This window comes from Oxyura jamaicensis, chromosome 7, assembly GCF_011077185.1.
Source record: "Oxyura jamaicensis isolate SHBP4307 breed ruddy duck chromosome 7, BPBGC_Ojam_1.0, whole genome shotgun sequence".
In the NCBI taxonomy this organism is placed as follows: domain Eukaryota; kingdom Metazoa; phylum Chordata; class Aves; order Anseriformes; family Anatidae; genus Oxyura; species Oxyura jamaicensis.
The window spans coordinates 343,901-369,208 of NC_048899.1; the positions used below are offsets into that span (position 1 = coordinate 343,901).

The 25,308-nt window shown below is 39.8% G+C and overlaps 1 protein-coding gene across 2 annotated transcripts in view; it reads right to left on the minus strand.

The window, feature by feature from the left end:
• Positions 1 to 25,308, minus strand: part of SPATS2L (spermatogenesis associated serine rich 2 like) — a 74,445-nt gene that overhangs the window by 12,309 nt on the left and 36,828 nt on the right. For both annotated transcript variants that reach the window (XM_035332398.1, XM_035332399.1), the window contains 5 exons: positions 17,650 to 17,758; positions 15,480 to 15,529; positions 13,146 to 13,389; positions 10,492 to 10,692; positions 10,044 to 10,179 (listed from right to left, as the gene is read on the minus strand). In XM_035332398.1, coding sequence (XP_035188289.1) covers positions 10,044 to 10,179; positions 10,492 to 10,692; positions 13,146 to 13,389; positions 15,480 to 15,529; positions 17,650 to 17,758 — 740 coding nt within the window. The remainder of the gene's footprint in view (positions 1 to 10,043; positions 10,180 to 10,491; positions 10,693 to 13,145; positions 13,390 to 15,479; positions 15,530 to 17,649; positions 17,759 to 25,308) is intronic.

Below are 25,308 nucleotides of genomic sequence, written 5' to 3' on the forward strand. Positions count from 1 at the left end.
TGCAAAAACAAGTTGTGGGGCGGCAGGCTACAACAGCCACCTGTGTCTCCTCAAGCCTTAAATAATTGTACCTGACAACAAGAACACGCAGGTCCTTGTCTTTTCAGACCTGGCATATTAACAGTAAAATAGCAATAAGCTGCGCACATCCCGAGCACACACACTCCCATTTAGCATGGTGGATTCACACAGGAGCTGTTCAGATTAATAATTCACATGCAAAGTTGTCTCATTTTTTTCCACTCATGTGAAATAACTTCCATCAGAAGATGTTATAGATAACTTAGAACTAAAACTTTTGTTTAAAACACCCTTAGCAAGAAAGGAAAAATCCTATGGAATTCAGTATGCAGCAAAGATGAAAACTTACAGAGGAGAGAAGGACTCATGTTGTTGACTAAAACAGGGAAAGATTAAGGAGCAGGCAGTATCAGCAACACATGGCAGATACACAGCTGACTCAGCCAGAAATTTACTAGCTAGATCATCTTCAAGTGCCACACAGTCTTCTTGAAAATCTTCCCATAAGTTAACCGAGCTCATACTGGAGGTTTACAGCCAAAGTTCCACAGAGTCCTGCCCTCAGCTTTTAACAATCAGCCACACAGTGCAGAGGCCAGTATCTTCAGCTGGCTCCCAAAAGCCAGAGTGACAGAAACAGCCTGGCTGTTGGCAAATGACACAACAAGGAAAAAAATTGCAGCATAGCACACTTTTGTTCCATACATATAATAAGTAAAAACGTAATTTTGCCCTGCCAGATCAATTTGGTGTGACATACTTATCAGGGGAAATAAAATAGCTTTTTTTTTTTTTTTTTCCCCCACAGTAGAGCAAATCAGTTATGAAACATACTCCTACAATGAAGAAACATGTTTATTCCAGTTGGACCTCAATATTCACCAGGCATAAGCATTAAGCTTGGACTCCAAAGAGTCAGGTGGTAAGAGTCAAGCTTTTTAATCTGAATAGTGATAGCTTTTTAAATTAATCTCTTTTCTGTTACTTTTTGTAACTACATGTTATATTAAACTGCCTTGGCTTTCACAGCAGGTGACTGAAGTGACTTTTGCAAGTTCTCACCTGTTTCTACTCTCCATATTTTATTTTATTTTTTAACAGTATTCAGTACTTCCCCATACCTTCAAAAAGTCTGTACATTTTTATTTTTGCTATTTCTGTTACAAAAGGGCCTCCCTAGTGTACACTGCAGGTTATATGAACTTTCAGCTGAAAAAAGATATTCAAGCAGCAAGCTCACAATAGCAGAGCTCATCAGAATTGTATTTTTGCCCAGGTGATTCTATGACTGTCCTCCCCCTACTCCATCAAGAGATCCTGACTAAACTGCTTGACCACTAACATTTTATTTTGATGCCAAGTAAAAACACTCTTAGTACTAGAATGAAAATAATGTCATAGCACTTCAATATTTCTCATATTTTCCAATCCTGATGTTCTAGTGTTGTCTCTGATGTACACTTCAGGAAAGCATTTGGATGTTGCAGTAGTAGAGGCCAGGATTGTGGTGATTTTGACAGACAGCAACAAAATCAGCATTTTCCTTGTAGCTACAAACTGACATTGAAAAACTACAGAAAAAAGAAACTGTGCTCAGTGCCTTTGTCAGTATCAGACTAGTTAACATAATAAACTTAAGTTTCTTTAACATACAGATCTTCATGGGGATGTCCATCTCCGAAGACAAGGTATCTTGTCTTCTAAGCACTAACTTAATCTAGCTGAGGAAATGGACTCTTATCTCTCTCCACATAAGGAATGGAACATACCAATTCTCGTCTGGAAGAAACCAGCCACATTTCACAGCTTGGAAATCAAACTACCATGTATCACAGAATAACAGGGGAAGTTAATGTTTCCTTAGAAATGTCAAAAGTCAACCAGGTCTAGGAAGTGCTACATTTCTTCTCATCTAATTTAAGGGCCAATTATTAACAAACTGAGGAGGAATCAATTTGATTCCTCTCTATCCACAGGCAGCATCCTCACCTTGTGGTGTCATTGCTTACCACGGGTGAGTATCTGTAGTTTGGAGCACAGGATTAAGCTCTGTTTGATTTTAGTATCCAGGTGATATTGAGGTGGGCTTCAGGAAGGAGAGACGTTTGTTGAAGGAACATAGCTAGGTAGAGACTTAGCATAGATGACGTGCAAATGTGGCCGGGACAGAGATGGTGCTTGTGCTGTAAAGATATGAAATGAGCCTGGAAAGACAGCAGCTGACTAGAATTCATTTTACTTATGAGATTCTGAAGGCAAGAGCCGAAGTGCCCTACTCTTGGTCAAAGGGACAGTGATTGTGCCTGGGCTTACATAGGCTGTTAGAAGTCACAGTAGCATACAACAGCAAAAGAGCTGTAAACACCAAAATGCAGTAAGGTGTCAGCACAACAATGATAGGGGTAAGTTATGTTGACAGCTGCTTCGTTTCAGTTTCATGCTCAGATCAAATTCTAATTTTGTTCTGATGTTAGTGGAAACAAATTAATCCTTCTCTAGTTTAAAGTGTGAAATTTAGTGCATGTACAATGAAAAGGAAAATACATTTGCTTGTAAGTTTTCAGGCTGCTGCAATGCCTCAAGATTCCACTAAACTGATCAGTTATTAGTTCCCCTTCAGAAAAGATACTTCAGATTGCCAGATTTATAGCCTTACTGATAACAATTAGAAGGGTTCACGATGATCAGAATCTTCTTTGCTGTTGCCTCTTCTAGACATTATGCTAAACCCATTGGTCCTGAAGAGACAGGGAAATAAAAGACCAAGCTGACAACGAGGCAAACATGCTCATGCACTCACAAGGGTAGCCACAGATGAACGGCACAGAGTTTACTGTTAAAGATGTAATTCAAATTAGTCCTTTCAAAATCCTTCTAAGCCCCATAAAAATGTCAATTTTCTCCTTGAGGCATTTACTAAGCACCAATCTTTTCTTAAATGACTAACAAATTCAACAACAACTATATACATAGTTTGACGATTAACTTTGTTTTGGGGACTGAGGAAGAAAGAGTCATCTGTAGCATTGTAGCAGAGCTTTTTGTCCAGGAGGTTAAAAAAAAAAAAAAAAGCTATTTATTCCACAAGGGTTCTGGTTCAGCAGGTGATAAGCTCAAATACTGACATACCATTATACATTTTGAGCCCTTTTTCTCATGCAGAAGGGAACGTGACATGGAGCAGCAAACACACAATCATAGGGTACTATTAGGGTCTGACAGCTTAGACTTCAAAAAAAATACAACACTATTCTCCAGTGACTTTGCTCTGTCAGTGGGCTTTGGAACATACCCCTGTATCTCCCTAAGGTTGAGCTGGTTTATGATTTGCCAACAACACAAGCAAGTTGTAGAAGAGTATGAGGCAAGTAAGTACTGTCCCTGTCTCTACGATATTCAAGCTGAGATTACACGCAGGAGTTTTACAGAATTTACACAGCAAAACAGATTACATGAATTTTCATTCTGATGGTAAGCAGATAAACAAAAGAGTAAATCAATTTCACTGAAATTCTTCCCCTCCACAGAGCACCATCTGGTAATATTAAGAAAATCCAGGTTTTTAATTATTCATATTATTCAAGTTTATTATGTATTGCTCTGTATCTATCTTTGCTAATACTGTTCTCTCTAACAGCCAGCTAACACAGGGGGTACTAAGGGTAAAGCCCTTACAGTTAAGTATCTATTCGCATTTTTCTCGGTAGATCTCTTCACAAACAACTAGGAATTTATTACTTGATCATAAAAACTTACTGAGCTGAAAATTGATACGCCTTTTCCTGAAAGAACATTTCATAATTTTACTTCGAAATGAAGACATCATCTTAGGATTTGGCTGAGCTTTAGTTATTGTATGAGTTGCACCATGGCTTGTTACAATCCTGCACACTTTTACATAAACCTGTAAAAGATTTCTTTCCTATCTGAGTCTCAGTTCTGATCTACTTAGTGATATCTGAGAATCTAGTTGTTTTTTTTTTTAATTACTAGTTTTGTAGTTAGACTAAACACACTCTAGTAAGGCAGAAGACCATGGCTCTTCCTGTTGTAGTGCTCCTGATACAGAGGAGAGGTAACTTTCCCAAAAGCATCCTGGAAAGCGGCCACAAAGAAGAGAGCAGAGTCTGGGTCTTTGCTCCTGATATCTATTAAAATTTTTGAGATTATCCCCTTTATGTGTTTAATAAACACAATTTCTCCTTAATCTGGCAACACTAGAATCAAAAAAGGAATATTTATTTTTCTTCCAAAATAACATACAAAAGCAACGATTTGTCTGCATGGCCTCCAAAACCAAAGACAACTATGAGACAGTGGAATCTACCTTTAGAAAGTTCTGGAATCCAGCTTTGCAAGCTTAGTAAAAAATATGGGAATGAAGCAAGTATCTGTAAAAGACAAAGGGGACAGAAGGGGGAACTATGCATCTCATTATTTCATGAAATTCCTCCCATTTTCATGGGATGCTGTAGTGGTTTACGTGGCAAGATTTTGGTAGCAGGGGGCCATAGGGGTGGCTTCTGTGAGAGGGATCTAGAAGCTGCCCCATGTTTGGTAAGGGCCCCACTGCTGACCAGAGCTGAGCCAATAAGTGATGTTGTTTTGCGCCTCTGTGAGAGCATATTTAAGACAGGGGAAAAAAAAACTCTGCGCCACACAGCAGTTGGGAGAGTGAGAGGAGTGAGGAACAGCCTTGCAGGTGCCAAGGTCAGCAAAGAAGAGGGGGAGAGGTGCTCCAGGCGCCGGAGCGGAAGTCCCCTGCAGCCTGTGGTGAGGCCCATGGTGAAGCAGGATGTCCCCCTGCAGCCGATGGAGTACCACGGTGGAGCAGGGTTCCATGCTGCAGCCCATGGAGGAGACCACGGTGGAGCAGGTGGACCTGCACTGATGGAGACTGTGGCCTGTGGAGGACCCCTGCCAGAGCAGATTCCGGGCCAGACCTGCAGCCCGTGGAGAGGAGCCCACGCAGGAACAGATGACCTGGCAGGAGCTGCTGCCCACGGGGGGACCCAGGTTGGAGCAGTTTGCTCTCTAGGGATGGACCCCGTGGTATGGACCCATATCTGGAGCAGTTCTTAAAGAGCTGCTGCCTGAGCATGAGCCCACGCCAGATCAGTTCAGCATGGACTGCATCCCATGGGAGGGACCCCACAGCACAGGGGACGAGAGTGACTGAGAAGGAGCGGCGGAGAATTGCTATAGACTGACCATAACCCCCATTCCCCCGTGCTGCTGAGGGGGGAGGAGGAAGAAGAGGGTGGATGTGAGGGGGAAGGTGCTTTTGATTTATTTCGTTTGTTTCTCACTTCTCTAGCTTGTTAGTAATAGGCAATAAATCTATCTCCCTATGCTGAGTCTTTTGCCCATCATGATAATTACTGTGCGATCTCCTCGTCCTTATCTCAACCCTTGAGCCCCTTTCATCATATTTTCTCCCTGTTCCTCTTTGAGGAGGGGGAGTGAGAGAGCAGTTGTGGTGGAGCTCGGCCACCCATCCAAGTAAAACCACCACAGATGCACCTGCTTCTTCCACTAATACTCAGCTAGGGTAATTCCAAACTGCTGGAGGCAGCGAGAAGAAAAGCACAGGCTCCTCTCCTGGTGCTGCAGCAATGAAGCCAAGTAGCCAGCCTGAGACCAGAGCTGTTTGCTTAGGTCCTCCTGTACCCTCTAGAAGTATGGGCAAGGCCTGGTGGCCTAGGTAGAAATGCTGCTCTTTGAAGGTACCTGAAAACAACACTGGGCCCCAGGAAACCTAAACTTTTGATAGAACGTTTTTTCTGTGCACTAACAAGGTTATGGACTGGATTGTGTGACTGACAGGCAAACAAATATTAGAACAAACCACAAGAGGATTTGAAAGTCTGCTCTTTAGAGGCATAAGGTCTACAAAAGGTCAGCTGGCAAACAGACAAATAGACAGAAAGCTAATGAAAACTGCCTGGAAATGCAGAGAGAAGCAGCATAGGAACTCTGCTCAGTGTAAAGCAATAGCAGTCCTGGCTTTTCCAGGCATCTGCCCATACTCTATCATGTCTCTAACAAAGGCAGCTCTGCATCTAGTGCCACTGAATCTGGACTATGGGGAAAATAAACAAACACTATTGTCCTTCCAGTTTACCAAGTAGGAATCCCAGTAAGGGGATGCTTATGTTCACTCAGCTCTCCAACTGTGAGCACTGGCAGTATTGCTCATCACCCAGCACTGAGTTACTACAGGTACAAATACGTTCTTTCAAATGAGTCCTTCTCCCATTTAACCACTGCTTTGCTTTGATTTCAAATTACAGAACAATTGAAAGTCCACTTTATCTTGCCCAAACATTCAGCACATGCCTCCTAGTTGTCCAAGTCCATTACCAGCATTATGTCAATGTTTTACCCTAAGTATGTTGAAGCTTTCAAGTGCTTTTTGTTCACTGTGTATGCTGGTTTTCATGCTCTTTATAAAGCATTGGACATACCAAAGTGTTTAAGATGCAAAGAGTAGAGGCAGCTAGTCTTTGTCCAGTTCTGCACAGTGTTAATTAAATCTGGCCCCTACTACTACAGGGTACTTTCCATTTATGGTGGGAAGCAGAGCGTATGGGCAAGTAGCAGCTGTTTCTTTTCAGTTCTCCATATGACTGTGTGGACAACCAATATGTGAAAATGATTTGCTGGCAAGAGGTGCTATGAGGAACTGTGGCTCCTTTTGTGCTTTACATATTTCTTTCAGATTTCATGGGGCTCTCTTTTTATCCTTAAGATTACTACTCAGCCTCTGTAGAAAAGTGAGAACACAATTATAGCACATGGGTTTCAACCTTGGCAACAAATACCTTAAATGCACTTGTGAAAAGGGAAATCACCTAGCTTTACTGACCTTCCCCTGCACCTTAAACAGTGTTTAGTATTATCCTTTTCCTTGCCCTACATTACTGCGGCACATGGCTATTCTCTGACAGATTTTGCATCCAAGCAAAATATTGCAATACTGGAGCAGTTCATGTTCTCATTTACACAGAGGTATGCCCAATAGCCATGCCCCACTGCTGGATGTAATGATCAGAAATACTGGCTCAGGCAGAACTGTTAGTACTGTTCCTTATAACTTCCAGGTGCATGCAGTAGTCTAGGAAAGAGTGCCCCTTCAGGTTGCTCTGCCCAGCTCTCTCTTAGCCTTGGGGAAAGCCATGCCATAGCAGGCCATGCAAGAACAGAGGTGAAGAGGATGCTAGATCACAGCAGAAGCACATGCACATAATACTGCAGAAGATTTCTCAGAGAGCAGGGCACCTGTTCAGTCTAGCCCATGGTCTGTAAAATGCTCTGGTATCTTCTGGCACAAGAAGCAGTATATTAAAAGCAAGTCATTATCACTTCTGGGCATGCAGAGAGAATTACTCCAGTTGGCAGAAACTCTTGAAAGGCCCTTCAAGAAACAGAAAGAGCCCACTGCAGTATTTTTAAACAAGCTTCTCTCTGGGATTGTTTTTTTGGGTCTATTTCTTTAAAAAGCTAAATTGGGTAGCAAGCACTGCATTTTTCTTTTCAACCAATTACAGGGGTTCACAGCACATGTGCTCCATACCACTCCTTTTTTAGATTGTGGGAAGGTAATATGCACTGTTTTGCCAAATAGATGACTTTTTAAACACAGTCAGTACTGTGCTGTTGTGTTCACAAGTAATTTCCTTCTATTGGTCAGGTCAAACTGTGAAATACTGAGACAGAGACATGAACTTCCACTGGCAACTGTCACTCAACAGTTTCTGCTGCTAAGAGGAGAATTTTTTGAGGCTCTCTCTGCTGAAGTTCTCAGGATGTCTTAGGTCACATGTGGTATTCATTTATCTCCATATTAATACCTTCATGTGATACCTGGAGGTAGGTGGAAGACATGTCATCTTTGCAATTCTTCACTATCTGTGACTAGCAAAACCATGTCAAGGTTAAAAAATGAAGATTCAATAGACAATTTAAAAATATTACTAACTCCTGAAATACAGGAGTCAGTACTAAATGCAAAAATGTCATAAAAGGGGCTTTTATCCTACTGTCAAAATGAAGAAAACCAAAAAAGCTAAAGAGAGATGACAAAAGGTAGGGTGCATTTCAGCATTCAGCTGCAACATAAGACTAAAGCTTGACAGCACAGCTTCACTGAAACTTCTCAGGTGGTTGGTGACAGCTGTAACAGGAACTAGTTACATTCCCATCCCGTTTGCAGCATTGAGCCCATTCAAGTAATCCCTGCAGTTCTGAGCACAGAAAGCACTTAGTTGCTGTTGCACATTGATCTGTTGTTATACACGCCAACCAGCCCACACTCCAGCAGTAACTGGGGGTTGCAGGTTTCCCCAAGAACTCAGGAGTAGCTTTAGAATCACTGTCAAAAAAGAGACCAGATATCATTGCCATGCTGGCACCCCTCCCTAGCCTCTAATAACTCTTTGGTTATTCCACTGCCTTCTTGGAAGAACAGTTTAGCTGAATTTCTTCATGTTCCCTTGACAGATAGGTTGACTGAGCCACAGTAGAACTCCCATGCTCAAGGAAGGGGATAAAAATGCAAGAGACTGAGTGGTCACTTAATTACCTTATTCTCCCACTACCACTAGTGATGCTTTGTTCAACTTTTAAGTAACAAAGCTGCTTTGTAAATAACACAAACAAAACCTTCCAGTTCAGGAATGCAGCACATTGATAATATAAGGTCTGAAGTATCATTGACTCTGGTGATTGCTACTCAAATGCAGTGAATTTACAACATCTGGCAGCAAGTTTTTGTTAATTAAGCACTAGAGACAGCTCTACACATCTTCTTCAGAGGTTGCGTCACCAGATCATGTTCAATATCCTAGAACTGTTTTTAATTTTAGCAAAGGTGTTAAGTTACACATTTTGCTGTTCAAACCAAATTTTCCCTTTATAAATTTGAAGAAAAACTTCAATATTAGGCTAAGGAGCTGTAAAAGCCCAGATGGAGATTTCCATACACATGTTCCATAAACATTATACTCTCCTTGTTGTATGTAATGTTGTGCTATGAGCACAAAATGGCTTTGTGAGGCCTGACTATTTGGAGCACAGATCCATTACATTCTAGAGCTTCTGGTATACTCTGCTCCAGCAATTTAGGCACTAAAGTTGGTAGGAGAAGGAATTAAGTCTAATCAAAAAAATTTCAGGCTATTTTTCATCATTTTAAGTCTATTCGGATTTACACACACTTTTGAGGTCATTCCCTACCTCCCTTGCCTCTCCTAGTAAGTAACATTTTAAATAACATTTTAGTACAAGGCAATACATTTTAGTATTTTTTCAGGCTAAAACACGAACTTTCACAAAATGAACAATTTCAGTTTTGAATATAATAATATAGCCTCTCCCTATGCATTCTTAAATCAGAATAGAGTACTATAAGCCTATTCCACAACCCAAGTAACTATCATTTAAAGATATAAAGAACTAAAGAACTGTGACTGCCTAAAAACAAGATTAGACATATGACATGTTATGTTTTTAACAGGTACAGAAAAATTGAGGGCAAGCAGAAACTATACAGCAAACAAGACCCAGCTATCAGTATACTCAGACAAAATGCCAGAGCTGCCAGCATAAATAGTAAATATAAGATTTCTAAAATCCCAAGAGAATACCTCTACTAAAGAGTTTTAAAGAAGAAAAACTACAAAAACTCCCACAGACAGGATTTTTGGAAAAGTTTAATGTGTTTAGCTATGCTGCCACTGAATGTGATATAAAATTAATAGATCAAGATGGCTCACATGGAAAAAAATCCCTCTATGTTTTTTTTCTTCCTAAGCACTGCAGTTTTGTCTGCCTTTGTGTATGTAAACATGCACACATGAATGTATTACTGTCTGGTTGCTGAGGAGTTTCTTAATGGCACCACTTTTTTTTTTTGATGAAAACAAACACTGCAAACAGAGTGTAAAGCCATCAATACCAGTGACCTGCATGAGCCCCTTATTCTCAGGTGGTGCTGGTGGATCTCAAGCTGATTTACTTACCAACTGTGTAATTCTGCAAAAGCAGCTTTGATCTTCTTCACTGAATTATCTACTTCCTCTTTGATCATCATGCGATATCTAGTTAGAGAAACAGTGCAACGCTGCAAGTCTTTTACTGATTTCTCAATGTTTGGCCCTAAAATAGAAAACAAAAACAGGAGGAAGGAAGGAGGAAGAATGAATAGTTCAACATGCTTTTTGCTCACATTAAGATGAGGTCCTTGAGCCCAGATTTCCCATAGTTCTTCTTCGGTGCTCTTCAATTCTTAAACGTGTATGTTCATATTCATTCCCCCAAATCATGTAACTGTTAAAATAGCCACGATAATTCAAATGATTTTACTCTCACTTCCCAACACATCTCTTCTTCACATTTGCTTTTTTCTTAGAGGCACCAGCTTTCTGATCACCTTAGTACACAGCTACTGAACAAAGGGACTTGCTTTACCTCTTTTTTTGACTGAATCATCTGGCTTTGTTTCAGGTTGGGTTGTAGCATTGGGTGATTTAACAGAGGAAGATTTTGACTTTGGCCTGCCTAGGTTACTCTGGAGTTGAAATGTTGACTGAAGAGGCTTCTGTTGTTCTACTCCATTCATAGTCTTTGGGCTTAATTCTACAGATACTTTCTGCTGTTCATGTTCTTTGTCTGCAATAGAACATTAGGATACGAGAAAGGGAGTTAACAAGATTCTCTAGCAGCTCTTGACTCCCTGTAGAAAAACATCACACAAAAAGCAGCAACTGAAGATGTTCAAGACAGAAAGATGGAATAATGGCAAGAAAGAGGTAGAACTAAATTAAATGTAATAAAACCACATATTCTCCCCTGTAATTTTCTAGCACATTAGAAGGAAACACCAGCTTTTCTGCATTCCTGCTTTCTGGTCCCTGAAGTCTCTTCCACGCAGCCAAGATTCTGCATCTCGGAAGGACCTCATCTCACAGACTGTGAGATGGCATTAGCAAGGCTTCAGCCTCATATTCCTCATGGGGAAGAAGGCATAACGGGCTGTCACTTGGCTGTGATCCTTCTATGCTGTGAGCTGTCTGAAAGCAACAGTGAAATGCTGACAGTAACATTAACTTGATAGGGAAGGAACAAAAACATATGATTGACAATGACAAAACAAAGGAGATTACAACACCAAAGGGAGTAATGTAATGTAACATTTCAAATGGCTTTAGCACAGTGTTTGATGTGCTCAAAAAATATTAAGGCACTGCTTCTGGCCTCTGAGGGATCCTGTTCACACTTCTAGTCTATTTAGTTCTATGTACATTTCATAATATATATAGGTTGCTTTTGTCCTTAAACTAGCTGCAAGACCAGAATTCTAGCACAACTGAAAGTGTTGAAGAAGCTCCTTTCTTACCTACACTACACAAATTCCCAGGAATTTATTTTACTTCTGCAAGGTAAACTTCCAAAATATTAAAAATTCACCTCTTTCAATTTCCCTTCTATTCTCTCTCTCTACCCCCCTTTCATTCTGTTTATAGAACAGTCAATTACTAGTTTTCACATATGCCTAAAAGTTTATAAAAAAATAAAGTTATGGTAGTATGTATTATCTTTCTCAATTGTAAAAACAAGAAAAATTCTGAGGATCTTCTTGCCCTTTGTATGTATAAATCTGGACTGCATCACATCAAAGAGGAAAAAAAGGAAGACAACCCCAATGCTACAGAAAAGGATCACTGACAGCACAGGTACGTGAGTTCTTGCATTCAGGTCTATTATGCCCTAAAAAACACTTCACATGCATGGACAATTCAATCTAGGCATATTTATTGATGCATGTGTCATTTAAAAAAGCACCTCTAAGAAATCTGACATGGCAGATGGATTTTATATAATCATATAATATGGAGGAAGAGAGCAAACAAACGCTTACGTGTTGCAGAATAAGTTGTAAGAATATTTTTACTATTATGGAAATGCAGAATTTTCTTGCTTATGGCATATTCTATCCAAAGTAAGTATGAGTTTTTAGCAAGGGTAGGGAGCATCACTGACCTTCCACCCAGTTCTTAGGACAAAATTCTTGGTAAGTAGTTTTGCAATTTGGCTTCTATTTTTTTTTTTTTTTAAATACTTGTACGGAGGTCGGCACCCCTAAAGTCCTCTGGAAGCAACAGAGAATTCATTTCAGGACAATTATCTATTTGGGACGTTGCCTTAAGATTAGTTTCAATTGCTGTATTGCTATCATGGAAAAAGGGATTTCAAGGAAAGTTCTTTGCATGTAGTCTTATGTACTGCTTAAGACACAGGAAGAAAATACAGCAGCAATAATCTAGGGGTGTCAGAAGTTTGAAATGTGAAGAGCTGAAACATCATTATGAGTACTGACAGCAATTAAAGGAATTATGAGATTTACAAAAGGACACTTAAAAGCTTTCAGAGTTTTTCACTCAGAAAAGGTTTGTTTTCATTGGTATTACTGTAATCATAACTCTGTATCTACTGGAGCCCAGCAAGGAAGAACTTTCTTTGTTACCATCCCCCAGAGGTTCAGAATCAGTATCTAGACCCTCGCAGAAACACATGCATACTTCGAGGCTATCACTGTCTTCCCTCAACACTAAGGCTTTCCTTTCCCTATTAGGGAAAGCCAGTGGAGATCCACTGTGACTAGTCAATTCAGGGAAGGTAAGAAAAAAAATGAACTAGTCTGGACAAGGCAATAAAGAAATTCTGTAATATGCATCAGACCCATACAGCCTAAAAATTATTGTCCCAGATAAGTGACTTGATCACTTCTGTCACCTTCTAACACTCAAGACTTTTTCTAACCCTGTACTCTTCTATATTTATATCATAATAGTCTGCATCAGCTGGGCATCTCTAATTACAGTTCGGACCTTTTCTCTTTAAAAAAAAAAAAAAACTTTTTTGCAAGGATACATGTTGCAAGGCCTACTGTGCCCAGATCTACTTGTATGGCTTTAATTAATAAATACATTTTACACAAACATCTCCTTGATTTCCTTTCATTATGTTCTACTTTACAGCAATAAAAAAAAACACTATGATATTTACATAAATGAGCTTTTCTATTGCCAATTAAAAAGGTGTCTTGTGCCAGACGAACTAACCTGTGATTTCTGGACAGACCGGCACTGATGCTACAAATCTTGAGCCTTTGTTCTCAAGAGAAGCAGCTTCCAGTTTCTCATGGGCAGAATCGCTGCAAGAGTTGTCCTTAGAGCATCCATTCAGATGGCAGCCATATACTCCCTGGGGGTCTTGAGATGCCTTCTCAGGCCCATCATCATTCTTATTTTTAGGATCCTTATTGCCCTGGTGCTGTTTAGATTTGCTTCTTTTTCTCCTATTGTTCTAAAATTGAGAAATATTGCAAGAACAGACATCACACAGTGCAGCTCCTATAAACTCAACATATAAAATAGTCCATATAAACATAAAATCATCAATACTCTTAAAATGTCATACAAGTGGCATTCGGTATAATGCTATTTACGGCTCATTGGTGCTATATAATACATTGTATCTGTTTAGCTGAAAATATGAACGGCTTCAAATAAAAACTGAAGACCCAAACTGTTTTTCCTCCTCCTTCCACACAGAATAATTACAATGTAAAACAGTAACAGAGCCTGTGCTAAGATGATGCTCAAAATGTTTACAGTCAACTTGGACAAACAGTTCCTAACCACAAAGGGCACATCCACTCAGTAACATGGACAATCTCTGAAGGCATCTGTCTGGTCAAATTATAGTGGCTTTACCCTGCTGGGCAGCTGAGCTCCACCACAACTGCTCTTTAACTCCCCTCCTCAAAGAAAAAGCGAGAGAAAATATGATGGAAAGGGCTCAAGGGTTAAGATAAGGACAGGGAGATCACTCACCAATTATTGTCACGGGCAAAACAGACTCAGCACAGGGAGATAAATATAATTTATTGCCTGTCACTAGTGGAATAGAACAGTGAGAAACTAAAAATCAAACTAAAACCACCTTCTCCCATACAATCCTTTTCTATACCCTCCCCCTGAGCAGCGCAGGGGACTGGAGGCTGCGGTCAGTCCCTGACGCTTTGTCTCCGCCGCTCCTTCATGGTCACTCTCTGCCCCTGCTCCACATGGGGTCCCTGCCACAGGATGCCATCCTACCCTGCGGGAGGTTACCACAGGCAGCAGCTCTTCAAGAACTGCTCCCACATGGATCTGTAACACAGGGTCCATCCCCCAGGAGCAAACTGCTACAGCTTGGGTCCCCCTACAGGCGGCAGCTCCCCCGAGGCCCCCTGCTCCTGCGTGAGGGACTCTCCATGGGCTGCAGCTCCCCCCAGGCCCCCTGCTCCTCCTGCATGGGCTACTCTCCATGGGCTGCAGCTCCAGCCCGGGGCCTGCTCCTGCAGGGGCTCTCCATGGGCCACAGTCTCCTCCCTCCAGGCCACATCCACCTGCTCCACCAGGGGCTCCTCCACAGGCTGCAGCATGGGGATCTGCTCTGTGTGGGACCCATGGGCTGCAGGGGGACAGCCTGCTCCACCAGGGGCCTTTCCACAGGCTGCAGGGGAACTTCAGCTCCGGCACCTGGAGCACCTCCTGCCTTCCTTCTGCATTGACCTTGGTGTCTGCAAGGCACCCTAGCTCACTCCCCTAGCTGCTGTTGTGCAGCAGTCCCCCCCCCCCCCCCCCCATCTTAAATCTGCTCACAGAAACCCAACCAGCATTGCTCACTGGCTCAGTTCTGGCCAGTGGCATGTCCCTTTTGGAGACAGCTGGAGCTGGCTCTGATCTGATGTGGGGCAGCTGCTGAGCTTTGCTCACAGAGGCCACCCCTGCTGCTGCCCTGCTAGCAAACCCTTACCATGTAAACCAAATACAGAAGTATAATGTGACCAGAAGACAGGTTAGCCACTGATACTGTAGTTCTCCAAGCCATCCAAGTTCTCCAAGTGGAGCCTCCAGGACTGCAACTCATAGGGCAGCCTCCTGGCACAGCTCAGAATGTACATCCTAAACATAAAGTATCTGACTTGAGAGCTTCCCTAATACATTACCTCTGATTGATGACTACTATGCATATATTATTCTTACACCCAGCAGAAAAACCTCTAGCACTAAGTGGCTGTTACTCTGCAGGATACAATAGCATACTAGAAGTGTTTGTGGTGCACATGAGCTGTTTTAGGATTCATTCTGTACTTGTCTAGAGTCTGGCTTCCACAAACTCGTGCTGTCCAAGAAACTCTCAGAACACTGAGCAAGAGACAGCAACAGATGAACAAGATTAAAAATAACGCACACATTTGCTTTCAAGTATTCTTAATACAAGCACAGATGAAGTCATCTATGTTAGCAAAGGCAGACAAAGTATCGGCCAAAATAAAACTACTACATTTAGCTACAGATGGCAGATAAGTAGTCCAAATGTTTTGTTTCCCAAGAGCAAGGTCTTACCTTCTTTTTCCCTGTCATATTCCATTCTTTTAGAACCTGAGTTGCACTGCCTAGGGAAAGAAAAGATAAAACATTTCAACAAAAGCTCAGCTATGAAAAAGAATCAGTGTGTTCAGGAACAATTTCTAGTCTCCTACCTGGGCAGCATTCCTATGTGTTGTTGCAAGTTTTCTCATGTTGGAAGAACAAAATGAGAACTGCTGCCTCTCCTTTTTACTTACCAGTTTTAGCTGATTACGCTATGCATAGTGGACAGGCCACTTGACGCTACTGCTTTTTATGCTCTTCATTTCACAAAGTAATTAAGTGGGTGACTAACTTGGAGCACTAGCATAAGCTTCAGAAAAACAAACAAACAAACAAACAAACACAACAATGCTCAAATTTCTTGTCTAAAAGGAAGACATCTCAGTAACCTTGTATAACACTAGGTAAACACCAGAATACTCAATTGCAAAGACTTCTAAACTCAACGCACAATGATGATCAACTAAATTTGAACATTTGAACAAAGACCATCTGAACTCAGGTTATACCACACCTTGCTCTTTTTCAATACATTTTTTAAAAACTCTTGCAAGGCTTGCTTTTACTTTTTTTTTTTTTTTTTTTCCTTGTAGCAGGAGATATGTGGCTAGGAAAGCACTTACTTCCCCTCAATACCCTTAAGTTATTTGTCATTGCTGAATGAGAGAGAAATATTTTTTCACTTTTGATTTGGACTGAGGTATCAGTGCCTTTTGTCTTGAAACACAAATGCACTGTTGGAAAACTTCAAGTAGTTTGGGAAATGCCTGAAATGTTGGAACAGCAGCCTCTGGGACACACATGCAGCTCTGGGATTCTGTAATAATTAAAGGTTTCTTACTAAAAATGAAGGAAGTTCCTCTGGCATTTGAGGAGGGCAGTGGAATAGCAGACACCATGAGACTTCTCACACACTTATGGGAGGCAACACAAGGTTTGAAGCCATTGGGAACAACTCAAAGACCACAAATAAGCAACAGTAATGTAAGACAAAATTAACTGAATGAAAGGAACTTAATGAATTAATCATGTAGCAACTCTCCACTACTTTCCTCAGGACTTATGTTACAGGAAAAAATAATTATATGCATCACATTTTTCCTTTGCACTTGTGTCTACCTGCACACTCTGATTTCAATAAACCTTTCAGAATCTGTCTATGCACTGCCTGAATTAAGAGGCACCACGTATATCTGGTGCATCTGTGAATAGTCCAGTTCGCCTGCACCTAGTTTCTGCCTATCTTTGTGATTCCAAATACACAATGTTTTTGACTGCTACATTTCAGTAAATTAATCCAAACCAAAATCAAAACTACTCTGAATTAAAATAGATAAGCAATTTGGTGAAATACCCATAATGATTCTGTAAGTTTCAGTATCACCAAGCTGTATGTGCAACCTCAGTGTCCATTTGCTTTTTAAGATATACAGGGCTTTTGAGACAACTGAACTTCCAGTACTTTTTAAGCATCCCTCAGACACAAAAATTTCAAGAGGATTTCCTCGTGTTATGCTATAAATCCTGCAAAGAGTTTCTTACAGGCTGCAGGGAATGTTCAAAATCATTGCCATTACATATTTACCAGAAAAGTGTTATTTAAGTACAAGTGACCCTTTACAAGAGATGGTTTCATGGTGAAAAACACAAAAGCCAGATATAGATTTAGAGCATCTCAAACATGCAATGGAGACTTGGTTCGGCCATTGCAAATATCAAGGCTATTTGCAAAATTCAGATTGAGGTTTGAATGTCAACATATGCATCAAGTTCAGAGGTTTAGCGATCCATTTATCTGCTTCAGAACCACCCCCAGTTTGTATTAGTAGCCTACCTTCACCAATGAATCATATTCCAACATATTCACTTTAAATAGCATTAGCTTTCACACAAAACAAAGAAGGTTGGCAACAAGAATGGCACCCAAAAATGGAAATATCAGATAGAACAGATAAACATCCAGGTCAGACTCATATTTTGAAGAAACAAAGATGCAGACAAATTACAAAAAAAGAGTTATCTGGCAAAGTCACAATCATCTGAATTTCACAGAACAAAATAGATTTTGACCGACTACAGGCAATAAACACTTTATCATGCAGTTATGTCTCATGCCTTAATGAAAAAAGTACACTATACTCACCATCCATAAAAGCCTGTACAGCCTTGTCTACATTGTTATCAAACTGCTGTAACACCAAAACTATTTCATTATTGCTTTTGTTCGGAACAATTGATCGGATTGCATTGATCTGGAAGGAAAAAAAAGGAAGACAGTAGTATGCAGGTTTATCACAATCATTTAGAAAACATGATAACTGTGCAAATGCATGCTTACGTAAATGCTTACCATATCCAAAAATACTGTTTTATACTGATACATTCTCCTTATCTGGCCCATGCAATTAATGGAAAGAGTTTCAAGAGACCAACCAGACAACCTGTACCCAGTAAGCCCGAAGCTAAATCCTACCCTTAGTCACACCTGGAGAACTCATTTAACTAAACTGACAGAATTTGGCCTTAGGTTTTTCTCAAATGCTCTATTCTGCTGTCATGCAACTTAACAAATCATATCATCTATGAAATATTAGGGTACATAACTACTTCAAGGCTGTTGTAAGGTCTTGCTACATTGACATTTCAACATGACTTGTGCTTTTTTAACATTTGGAAAGTAGCGATATATGTGAAAAAAGTCACAGGCTAAAAGGAGGCAGCATTATTTGTAAAAAGTTCTTGTATCTTGTCAGCATAATTTTGGTCTGCTGTTCCATGTACATGTGACCAGGAAGCTTGTGCACCAAAATTCTGAAAAAAGGACAAACACTTCCTTGAGAAGACTGTATTGATCATCTGTTATATCCACAGATGATTCTGACACACTATACTTCAATTTCACCACGTTTCCCACTGTTGTATGGTCTTTGTTAGTCTTTTACACCAAATGGTCATTCAACCCACCACATTTTAAATACAACATTAGTGATGGAATCATGTTGATTGTTTACTTTCCCCTGTAATCTGCCTGAAAATAAATAAAAGTACATGAAACTTAATGATTACATCATTTAAATACCAGACAAGCTTTACTAGGAAGTACCAGAAAAACAAAACAAAACAGACTTGGTTAAATGTAACTATCAAAACTAACAAAAAACTGATAGTAGTTTGAAAAAAAACACGAGAATCAGTGCCCAAACCAGTATAGTTGCTCTCAATCAGCTTTCTAAGCTTTTCAAAGTCTCCAGCACATATTTACTATTAAGAACTTGTTGCACTGCAAATGTTTAACTGGCACCTTTCTTCGCCTTTTGGAATACATCCTTGTGTACTCTCTTTAGCGCATCACATTGTCATTTTGCTAATTTCTGTTTGTGAAACACTGATTGTCTATTCACCATATTGTGAAATGTAAGTGTGAAAACAAACACATGAAGATAGCTCTGTTGCATATAACAGAACTCAGTTGGCTTACATAATAAAAGCATTCACATTACCTTGACCCAGCTCTCCAGTTAAATCCTGAGGTAAGAACAAATAGATTCCCTTTATGGTGTCTCTAGCAGTGGGTTCAGACGACTTAAGTGCTCCAATTTCTGACCAAAGTCTTATTTTGCTGTTTTAGGTCAGCTCCACTCCTCAGCCGCTGTATTTCCTGTACACCAACGTAAGCCATGACTCATTTAAAGTTCTGTTAATACACAGTGACTGAGGGCTCTTATTCATGATTCCTGCTGGATTCAGCTTCAGCACAACAGAAGGCTGATGCTTGCTTCAGCTCAATCCACACGGGACCAAGTTTTCTAGATGAGCTAATCTCTTTCACTGTGTAAAAAAGGCCACTCTCTGACTTCAACAGACAAATTTAGCGTCTCTACTTAATACAATTTACTCTGCTCCTGTCCACCATCCTGTAACTCATCTATTTGCAGCTTCCTATTTACAATTGGGAACAATTCCCACAATACATTTCAAGTAGCAAATTTAGCCTTGGACAACTCAGGCCACAGTCATTATTCATAGAGTCTCAAAATTAGCAGCTAGGATGCAGTAGAGGAGTCAAATTGCTTGTCTACTTTTCCAAGGACACTTTCCAAAGGCCCATCTAATCCTATGTCTACTGCTCCCACCCTATGGATGAGCAAGGTTTGCCCACAAGCCAGGCTCACAACCCAAGTGTTAGATGCCTTGGAGCTTCTAGTTAACAAATACTGTGTTGGAAGTTTGGAAAGGCTGGGTGAGTATAGCCCTCCATGCACTGCAGGAAGTCTAGGTGAAAATCACCCCAAGTGAACAGGGTGTGCAGAGGAATCCCAAGAAAAACAAGTTTTATCCATTCCCTGATTGTAGGCACAGGCATGCTATGTACTGATAAAGCTGCAACAAGCATGAACTGAGCTGGCTCCATGACAACAAAAACTGGCAAAGACACCACGGGGCTAGAGCAGGCCACAAACTGCAGTCTACTTTATATTCAAGTTGGTAGTTACCAAATATTTCCACCACATGGACTTTATCTTATTCTCACAAAAACCTCCCTGCTTCTTTCATAATCATGTGGATCTTCTCTCTGCCCACTCAGAATTGTAGAATCTTTGTGGCAACTGCTCACATGCTAAATAGTAAAAGGAAATATTTAGTGTATTCTAACTCTCTCTAAACATAAGCATGGGAATTTCACATGGCTTCTAGGTCATCCTGTACTATGAAAGGTCTGAAAGCCTCAAGAAGCATCTGGAAACTACAAACAACAACAACAACAAAGGCCAAGACCACAGGATGAACCAGGCAACTTGCCATACAATGCAAACTTCTTAGAAACATTAAGAAGAACATCTGTTGGGTGGAGAACACTGTGGCACAAGAACTCAACCAGGCAGATTATGTTTTAGACTACAGAATCTACTGAAGTCTTTCTGTTTGCATTGTATGGTCTTTGACTGTTAAGAAATTTTTTATTAATAGAATTAAAAGCTAAACTGTGCTTCATCTCAGTAGTATTATGACTAAGTACAAAAGGGGTATGGAAATGTTCTATTTGTGGAAATAACCCCAAAGAAGCAAAACGTGCTCTTAGGGAAGAACACTCACCAATGCAAAGAAAAAAGACTGTGCATATGACCAACACTGTGGACATAGTCTTGTTTTAGTTGGACTAAATTCACTTTAGGGGCTGTTTATGTACTGCAGAGCTCAATGGTTTTACTGCCAAAAAAACAACAGCCTTTGTTGATTGTTATAGAATACATACATTTATCTTTTCTTTAGAAAATAAAAGCTTAAGAAATCTCACGAGAAGCTTCCTCAGCAAATAAGTATCAGATTGCAAAGCATTCAGGACTTCAGAAATTCTAAACCAGAAGTTGATTAACACATTGTTAATCTGTTTCCCTTGTGCACTTATGTTATTGATAGCCAGGATCCCCGCTCAATCACTAGCATTTCAGCTTTCCAGATTTCTGCAGCAACTTACTCAGGATAAGATAGATGAAATAACACAGGTTGGCAATTCTAGTTACAACATTAGGAAAAAAATACATACATACACACACTGCTCTGTTCTGAAACAACAAAAACACATAAAACCAGAATTCCAACAGCAGAGAAATCCTAAAAGGTTTTGCTATAAAATTAAATTTTCTTAAAAACTTTCAGGAACAAAATGAAATAAAGTTGCCCCCCTTTTTTTTTTTTTCCCCCAGAATTTCAAAAACAGGCAGATGTGTGTGTCAGACATCAGGTTTTCAACATATGCATTGACTCGTTTTCAGCCAAAACAAACTGGAATTCTTGTATACATGTAATGGAAAAAGTCAGTGATTTCTGGACATCCAAAAATAATAAACAAATGGCTGCAAGTAACAAATTCTGACCTGAAAGTGCATCTGAGAGAAAGACAAAGACATGCTGAGGCAGACAAGGCCATATGACAGCCTTAACCAAGAAATGCAAACATTCTGACATTCTTTTAGTCCTTTTATTTCAGCTTCAAAATAAATATAGTTTTCTATGTTTGAAGCTGAGGTCTGTTTCTACATGCAAAACATGTCCCATATATTTCTGGAAAGGGGCATGAAAACCAAGAAAACAAAATGTAATAAAACACAGAGGGAGAGGTGGACAACCTTCCTGACAGCATAAGCCTAATGCAAATGCACTTACACAGCTGAAAGTCATAAGAAACCTATCATAGGCTGTGATGAATGGAGGTGCAGCAAAGCTCCAAGAATGCTTGACAAATACAAGATGACAAGTGAGATACGTAGGGTAGTGTTGGGTGTAAGCTGGATCTATGCAGCGCAGCTATGCTGGCTCACCTGATGGTTCAGGTGATACACCTGCCCTTTTACCAGTACAGCTACACACCTCAACTGCTTACAAGTTTCCAGCTCTTCGAGAGGTCTATCACTTTTCAATCCAGAAAATTGTATAGAGCTCATTTTTCTGAAAGGTTGAATAGGTTGTTATCCCAGGGCTGGAGATAAACCCAACTCTTTCTCTAAACTTACAGTAATCAAACTTACCAAGAACATCCATCTTTTCAACATGTAAGCAACACAGACTGTAGAACTGCAGTCATCCAGTATTTCATGACTTCTCACCAATAAACAAATTCCTTTCTAAGAATATTTATCAACGTCATGAAAAAAAAGTACAATAGTCTCCTATCATGCAACGATACCACATTGATACCTAACAGTTTGCAAGAACAAACTCACAACATTAAATTTATTTCCCTGTGTATGTGGGAGAGAACAGAACTTTCTCCTACTTGGTGAAAAGTAGGAAACCTGATCTTAGGAAGAACAACAGAGACTACAGGGAAGTCAACTATTCTAACAGTTCTGTGAATCATCGTGTCTTTATATCCCGTGTAGCATCCCAGTCAATTTATGTCATCATTTTGGATGCTAGACAAGCATTCTGGGACATCAAGAGAATTCAGTAATGTACCTTCAGAAGCACAGATAATTGTGCTGCTCGTCACTAGCTGAGATGCTGTCACTGACAGCAGTTACCTTCCTGGGCTTTCCCTCGGAAATGGGAGTATAGTGAACAGAGCTGCAGACCTGATCAAAGCTTTTAATTTGCACTTCTCCTTATTAGTTTATTGTTGATAAGACTTTTTCAAAAATTAACCTTACAAAAACTACCTTAAGGGTATCAGAGAACTAAAATACAAAGCCTTGTTCTTGAAAACAACTGTGTATGCTCAAGAACATGAAAAGCAGAACCCTTTCTTCTGTCTGATCAGACATACTTTACTATTTTTCTGAGGCTTACATATTCTACTATACATAATCTCACTTTGGACAAATCTTTGTTTTGTCTAAAAAATATTTAGTAATAGGTTACTTCAGAGGAGCATAAGAGAGGACACTGGAGGACACTGGAATTCTAACCTCTTATGGTACCTTACACACTTGAAGTCCTTACAAACATTTACCTCATGAGAGATCCCTGACGTGTAAGGCTTAAAAAGAAATACAGCCTGCCTGAAAGTTGTAAAAAGAAAGTTGTGACAACAGATCACCTAACTCTGCACCCAGAACCAAGCTGACATTTCTGCGTATTCATCTGAGTCCTTTAGGTTTCCTGTCAAGTTTCAAATGGTTCCCAGGCAACTGTAACAACATGGAATCAGTCCTTGCCTGTATGCTGCTCTACTCCATCTGCTCCCCCTTGGCACCATCTCAAAGGGGATGTTTCTGGTGAATAAGTAACATATCCGGGGTTCAGAGAATTTGTTTAAATATTCGTGACATAGTGACAAATTAAACTTCTTTTCTGAAAGCTCACTGCTGTTCAAAAACCCCTGAACACAGCTGCTCTAATCGCCTTAAAGTTACTATTACAGTCCTTTACTCATTTAAAAGTACTTTCTCTCACATATGTTTGGTTAGAAACACTAACCCATATCCACCTTCACTTGGTATAAAACATCAAGCTCAACAGATTTCCTTTAAGTAATGAGCTAAATTTATTTCTAAAGTATGGTTTATCAACAAATACAGACCTTTTCCCACCCTGCTTATTTCTACCATGTGTCAGTAGCAGATCTTTATGTGCACATATATACTGCATACACCCATAGCAACTGAGGACAGGTAGCAGTGTATGCCACATTCAACTAGGTTACAGTTCCAATTGGGGTCAACCCAAATCTTGCAAGAGGACCAGGGCAGGAGGGTTGTCTACAGAACTCTGCTGGTTTCTATAATTTGTAACTTTATCTTTAGCAGATCCCCTGCCTATTTTAAACAGAAAAGTTTGTTTTCAAAACACTTCATGGCAGAACTGTTCAAGGTTTAAAAAACTCCAATACAAATATATTTCATAAATACAATTTGATTTTTTTTGCATTAACAGCCTATTATTTATGTAGGAGACATTTTTCCAAATGCTTTACTAACTAAATGAGTTCATGACACACTGAACAAATATTCTTAATATGCCCTTTGAGTAAAATAGCAGCTTTGACCAGGTCTGCACCTCTCTGTTCACTATATTCCCTATTCACTACACCAATACGTCCAGAACACTTATCTCTGGTAAGCACAAAACAAATTCTACTTGTTACAGTAATCTACTTTGGGCAAACATCTTGGATTTACAATGTTCCACCCTCTCCTCTGTTCAATTTATTAAACTAAATGGAAAACAGACATTTCAGGATTCCTGAAATAACATATTTTTTAAAAGTATACATAAACAGAGTTTGACTCAGTAAAACTTGTTTCACTTAAATAACGGCAGCACTATTTAGAGACATGAATCTATAATAACCTCAACTCAAGTTAAATGGTTCTTCAAATGACAGAAGTGCATTCTGATCAACTTTGCTGGTCTTTGGACTAAATCCATCTACATCAATGCATGGGTATGGAACAGCTGCAAAGGTCAACCTTAAGGAAACCAAGTGAAATCATAGATTGGAAACTATCTGCTTGTTGTAATGAGAGTTTTAAAATGTATATACTATTTCCATTCCTTCCACAATGAATCCTATTATTTCCTTGCATGCTGACCATCACTTACGAAAACCCCAGTTATGGTGTAATGTAAACAAAACTGAAATCCTCCAACATACATCTGAATAACATTTTCTTCTTGCAGTTAATAGAACAAACCTGCCCATCTACTCCTACAGCCCTGACATTTGAAATGACAATGAAATGAAGCAAATGCTTTTGGGGAAATTCAGCAAAACTTCACCCCCAACATAATCCCAATAATATTTTCATTTGAGTATTTTGTTTATTCCAACTGACACCGTATCTTTTTCAAACACGACTAGACACAACAGAAAAAGATGGACCCAACAGCAAGTCCTGAAGTTTGAACAATTCCTGGTATTTCTTTGAATCAAAACCAAAAGCCATGTGCCAGAGCTGAATGGCTATCCTGGGAAGTGCCTTGCATTCATTCTCCTCTTGTTAAAACTAGAGATTTAAATTGTTGCAGAAGATGACAAACGGTTTGCCTTCCTCACTCCAATTGCTTCTTATCTAGAGGCCCTGCCATTCAGAATCTCAGCACCTCTTCTAGTGATGTACTTGGTTAATGCTTGAATAGTTTCATTGATTTTATGGAATTATTTGGGATTTAAGCCAATGAGTTTGACCAGCTTTATCCCTTAATCCACAGAATGTTTGCACTTGTATGTGCATGATCCGAACTATGAATAACACTTAGTTTTAAAAAAAATCTCGATAACAAAACAAGCCCTCAGACATGCATAGTTTTTAGATATAGATCAGGATAATCGAGGGGCTAGGAGGACCACAACATCATGAAA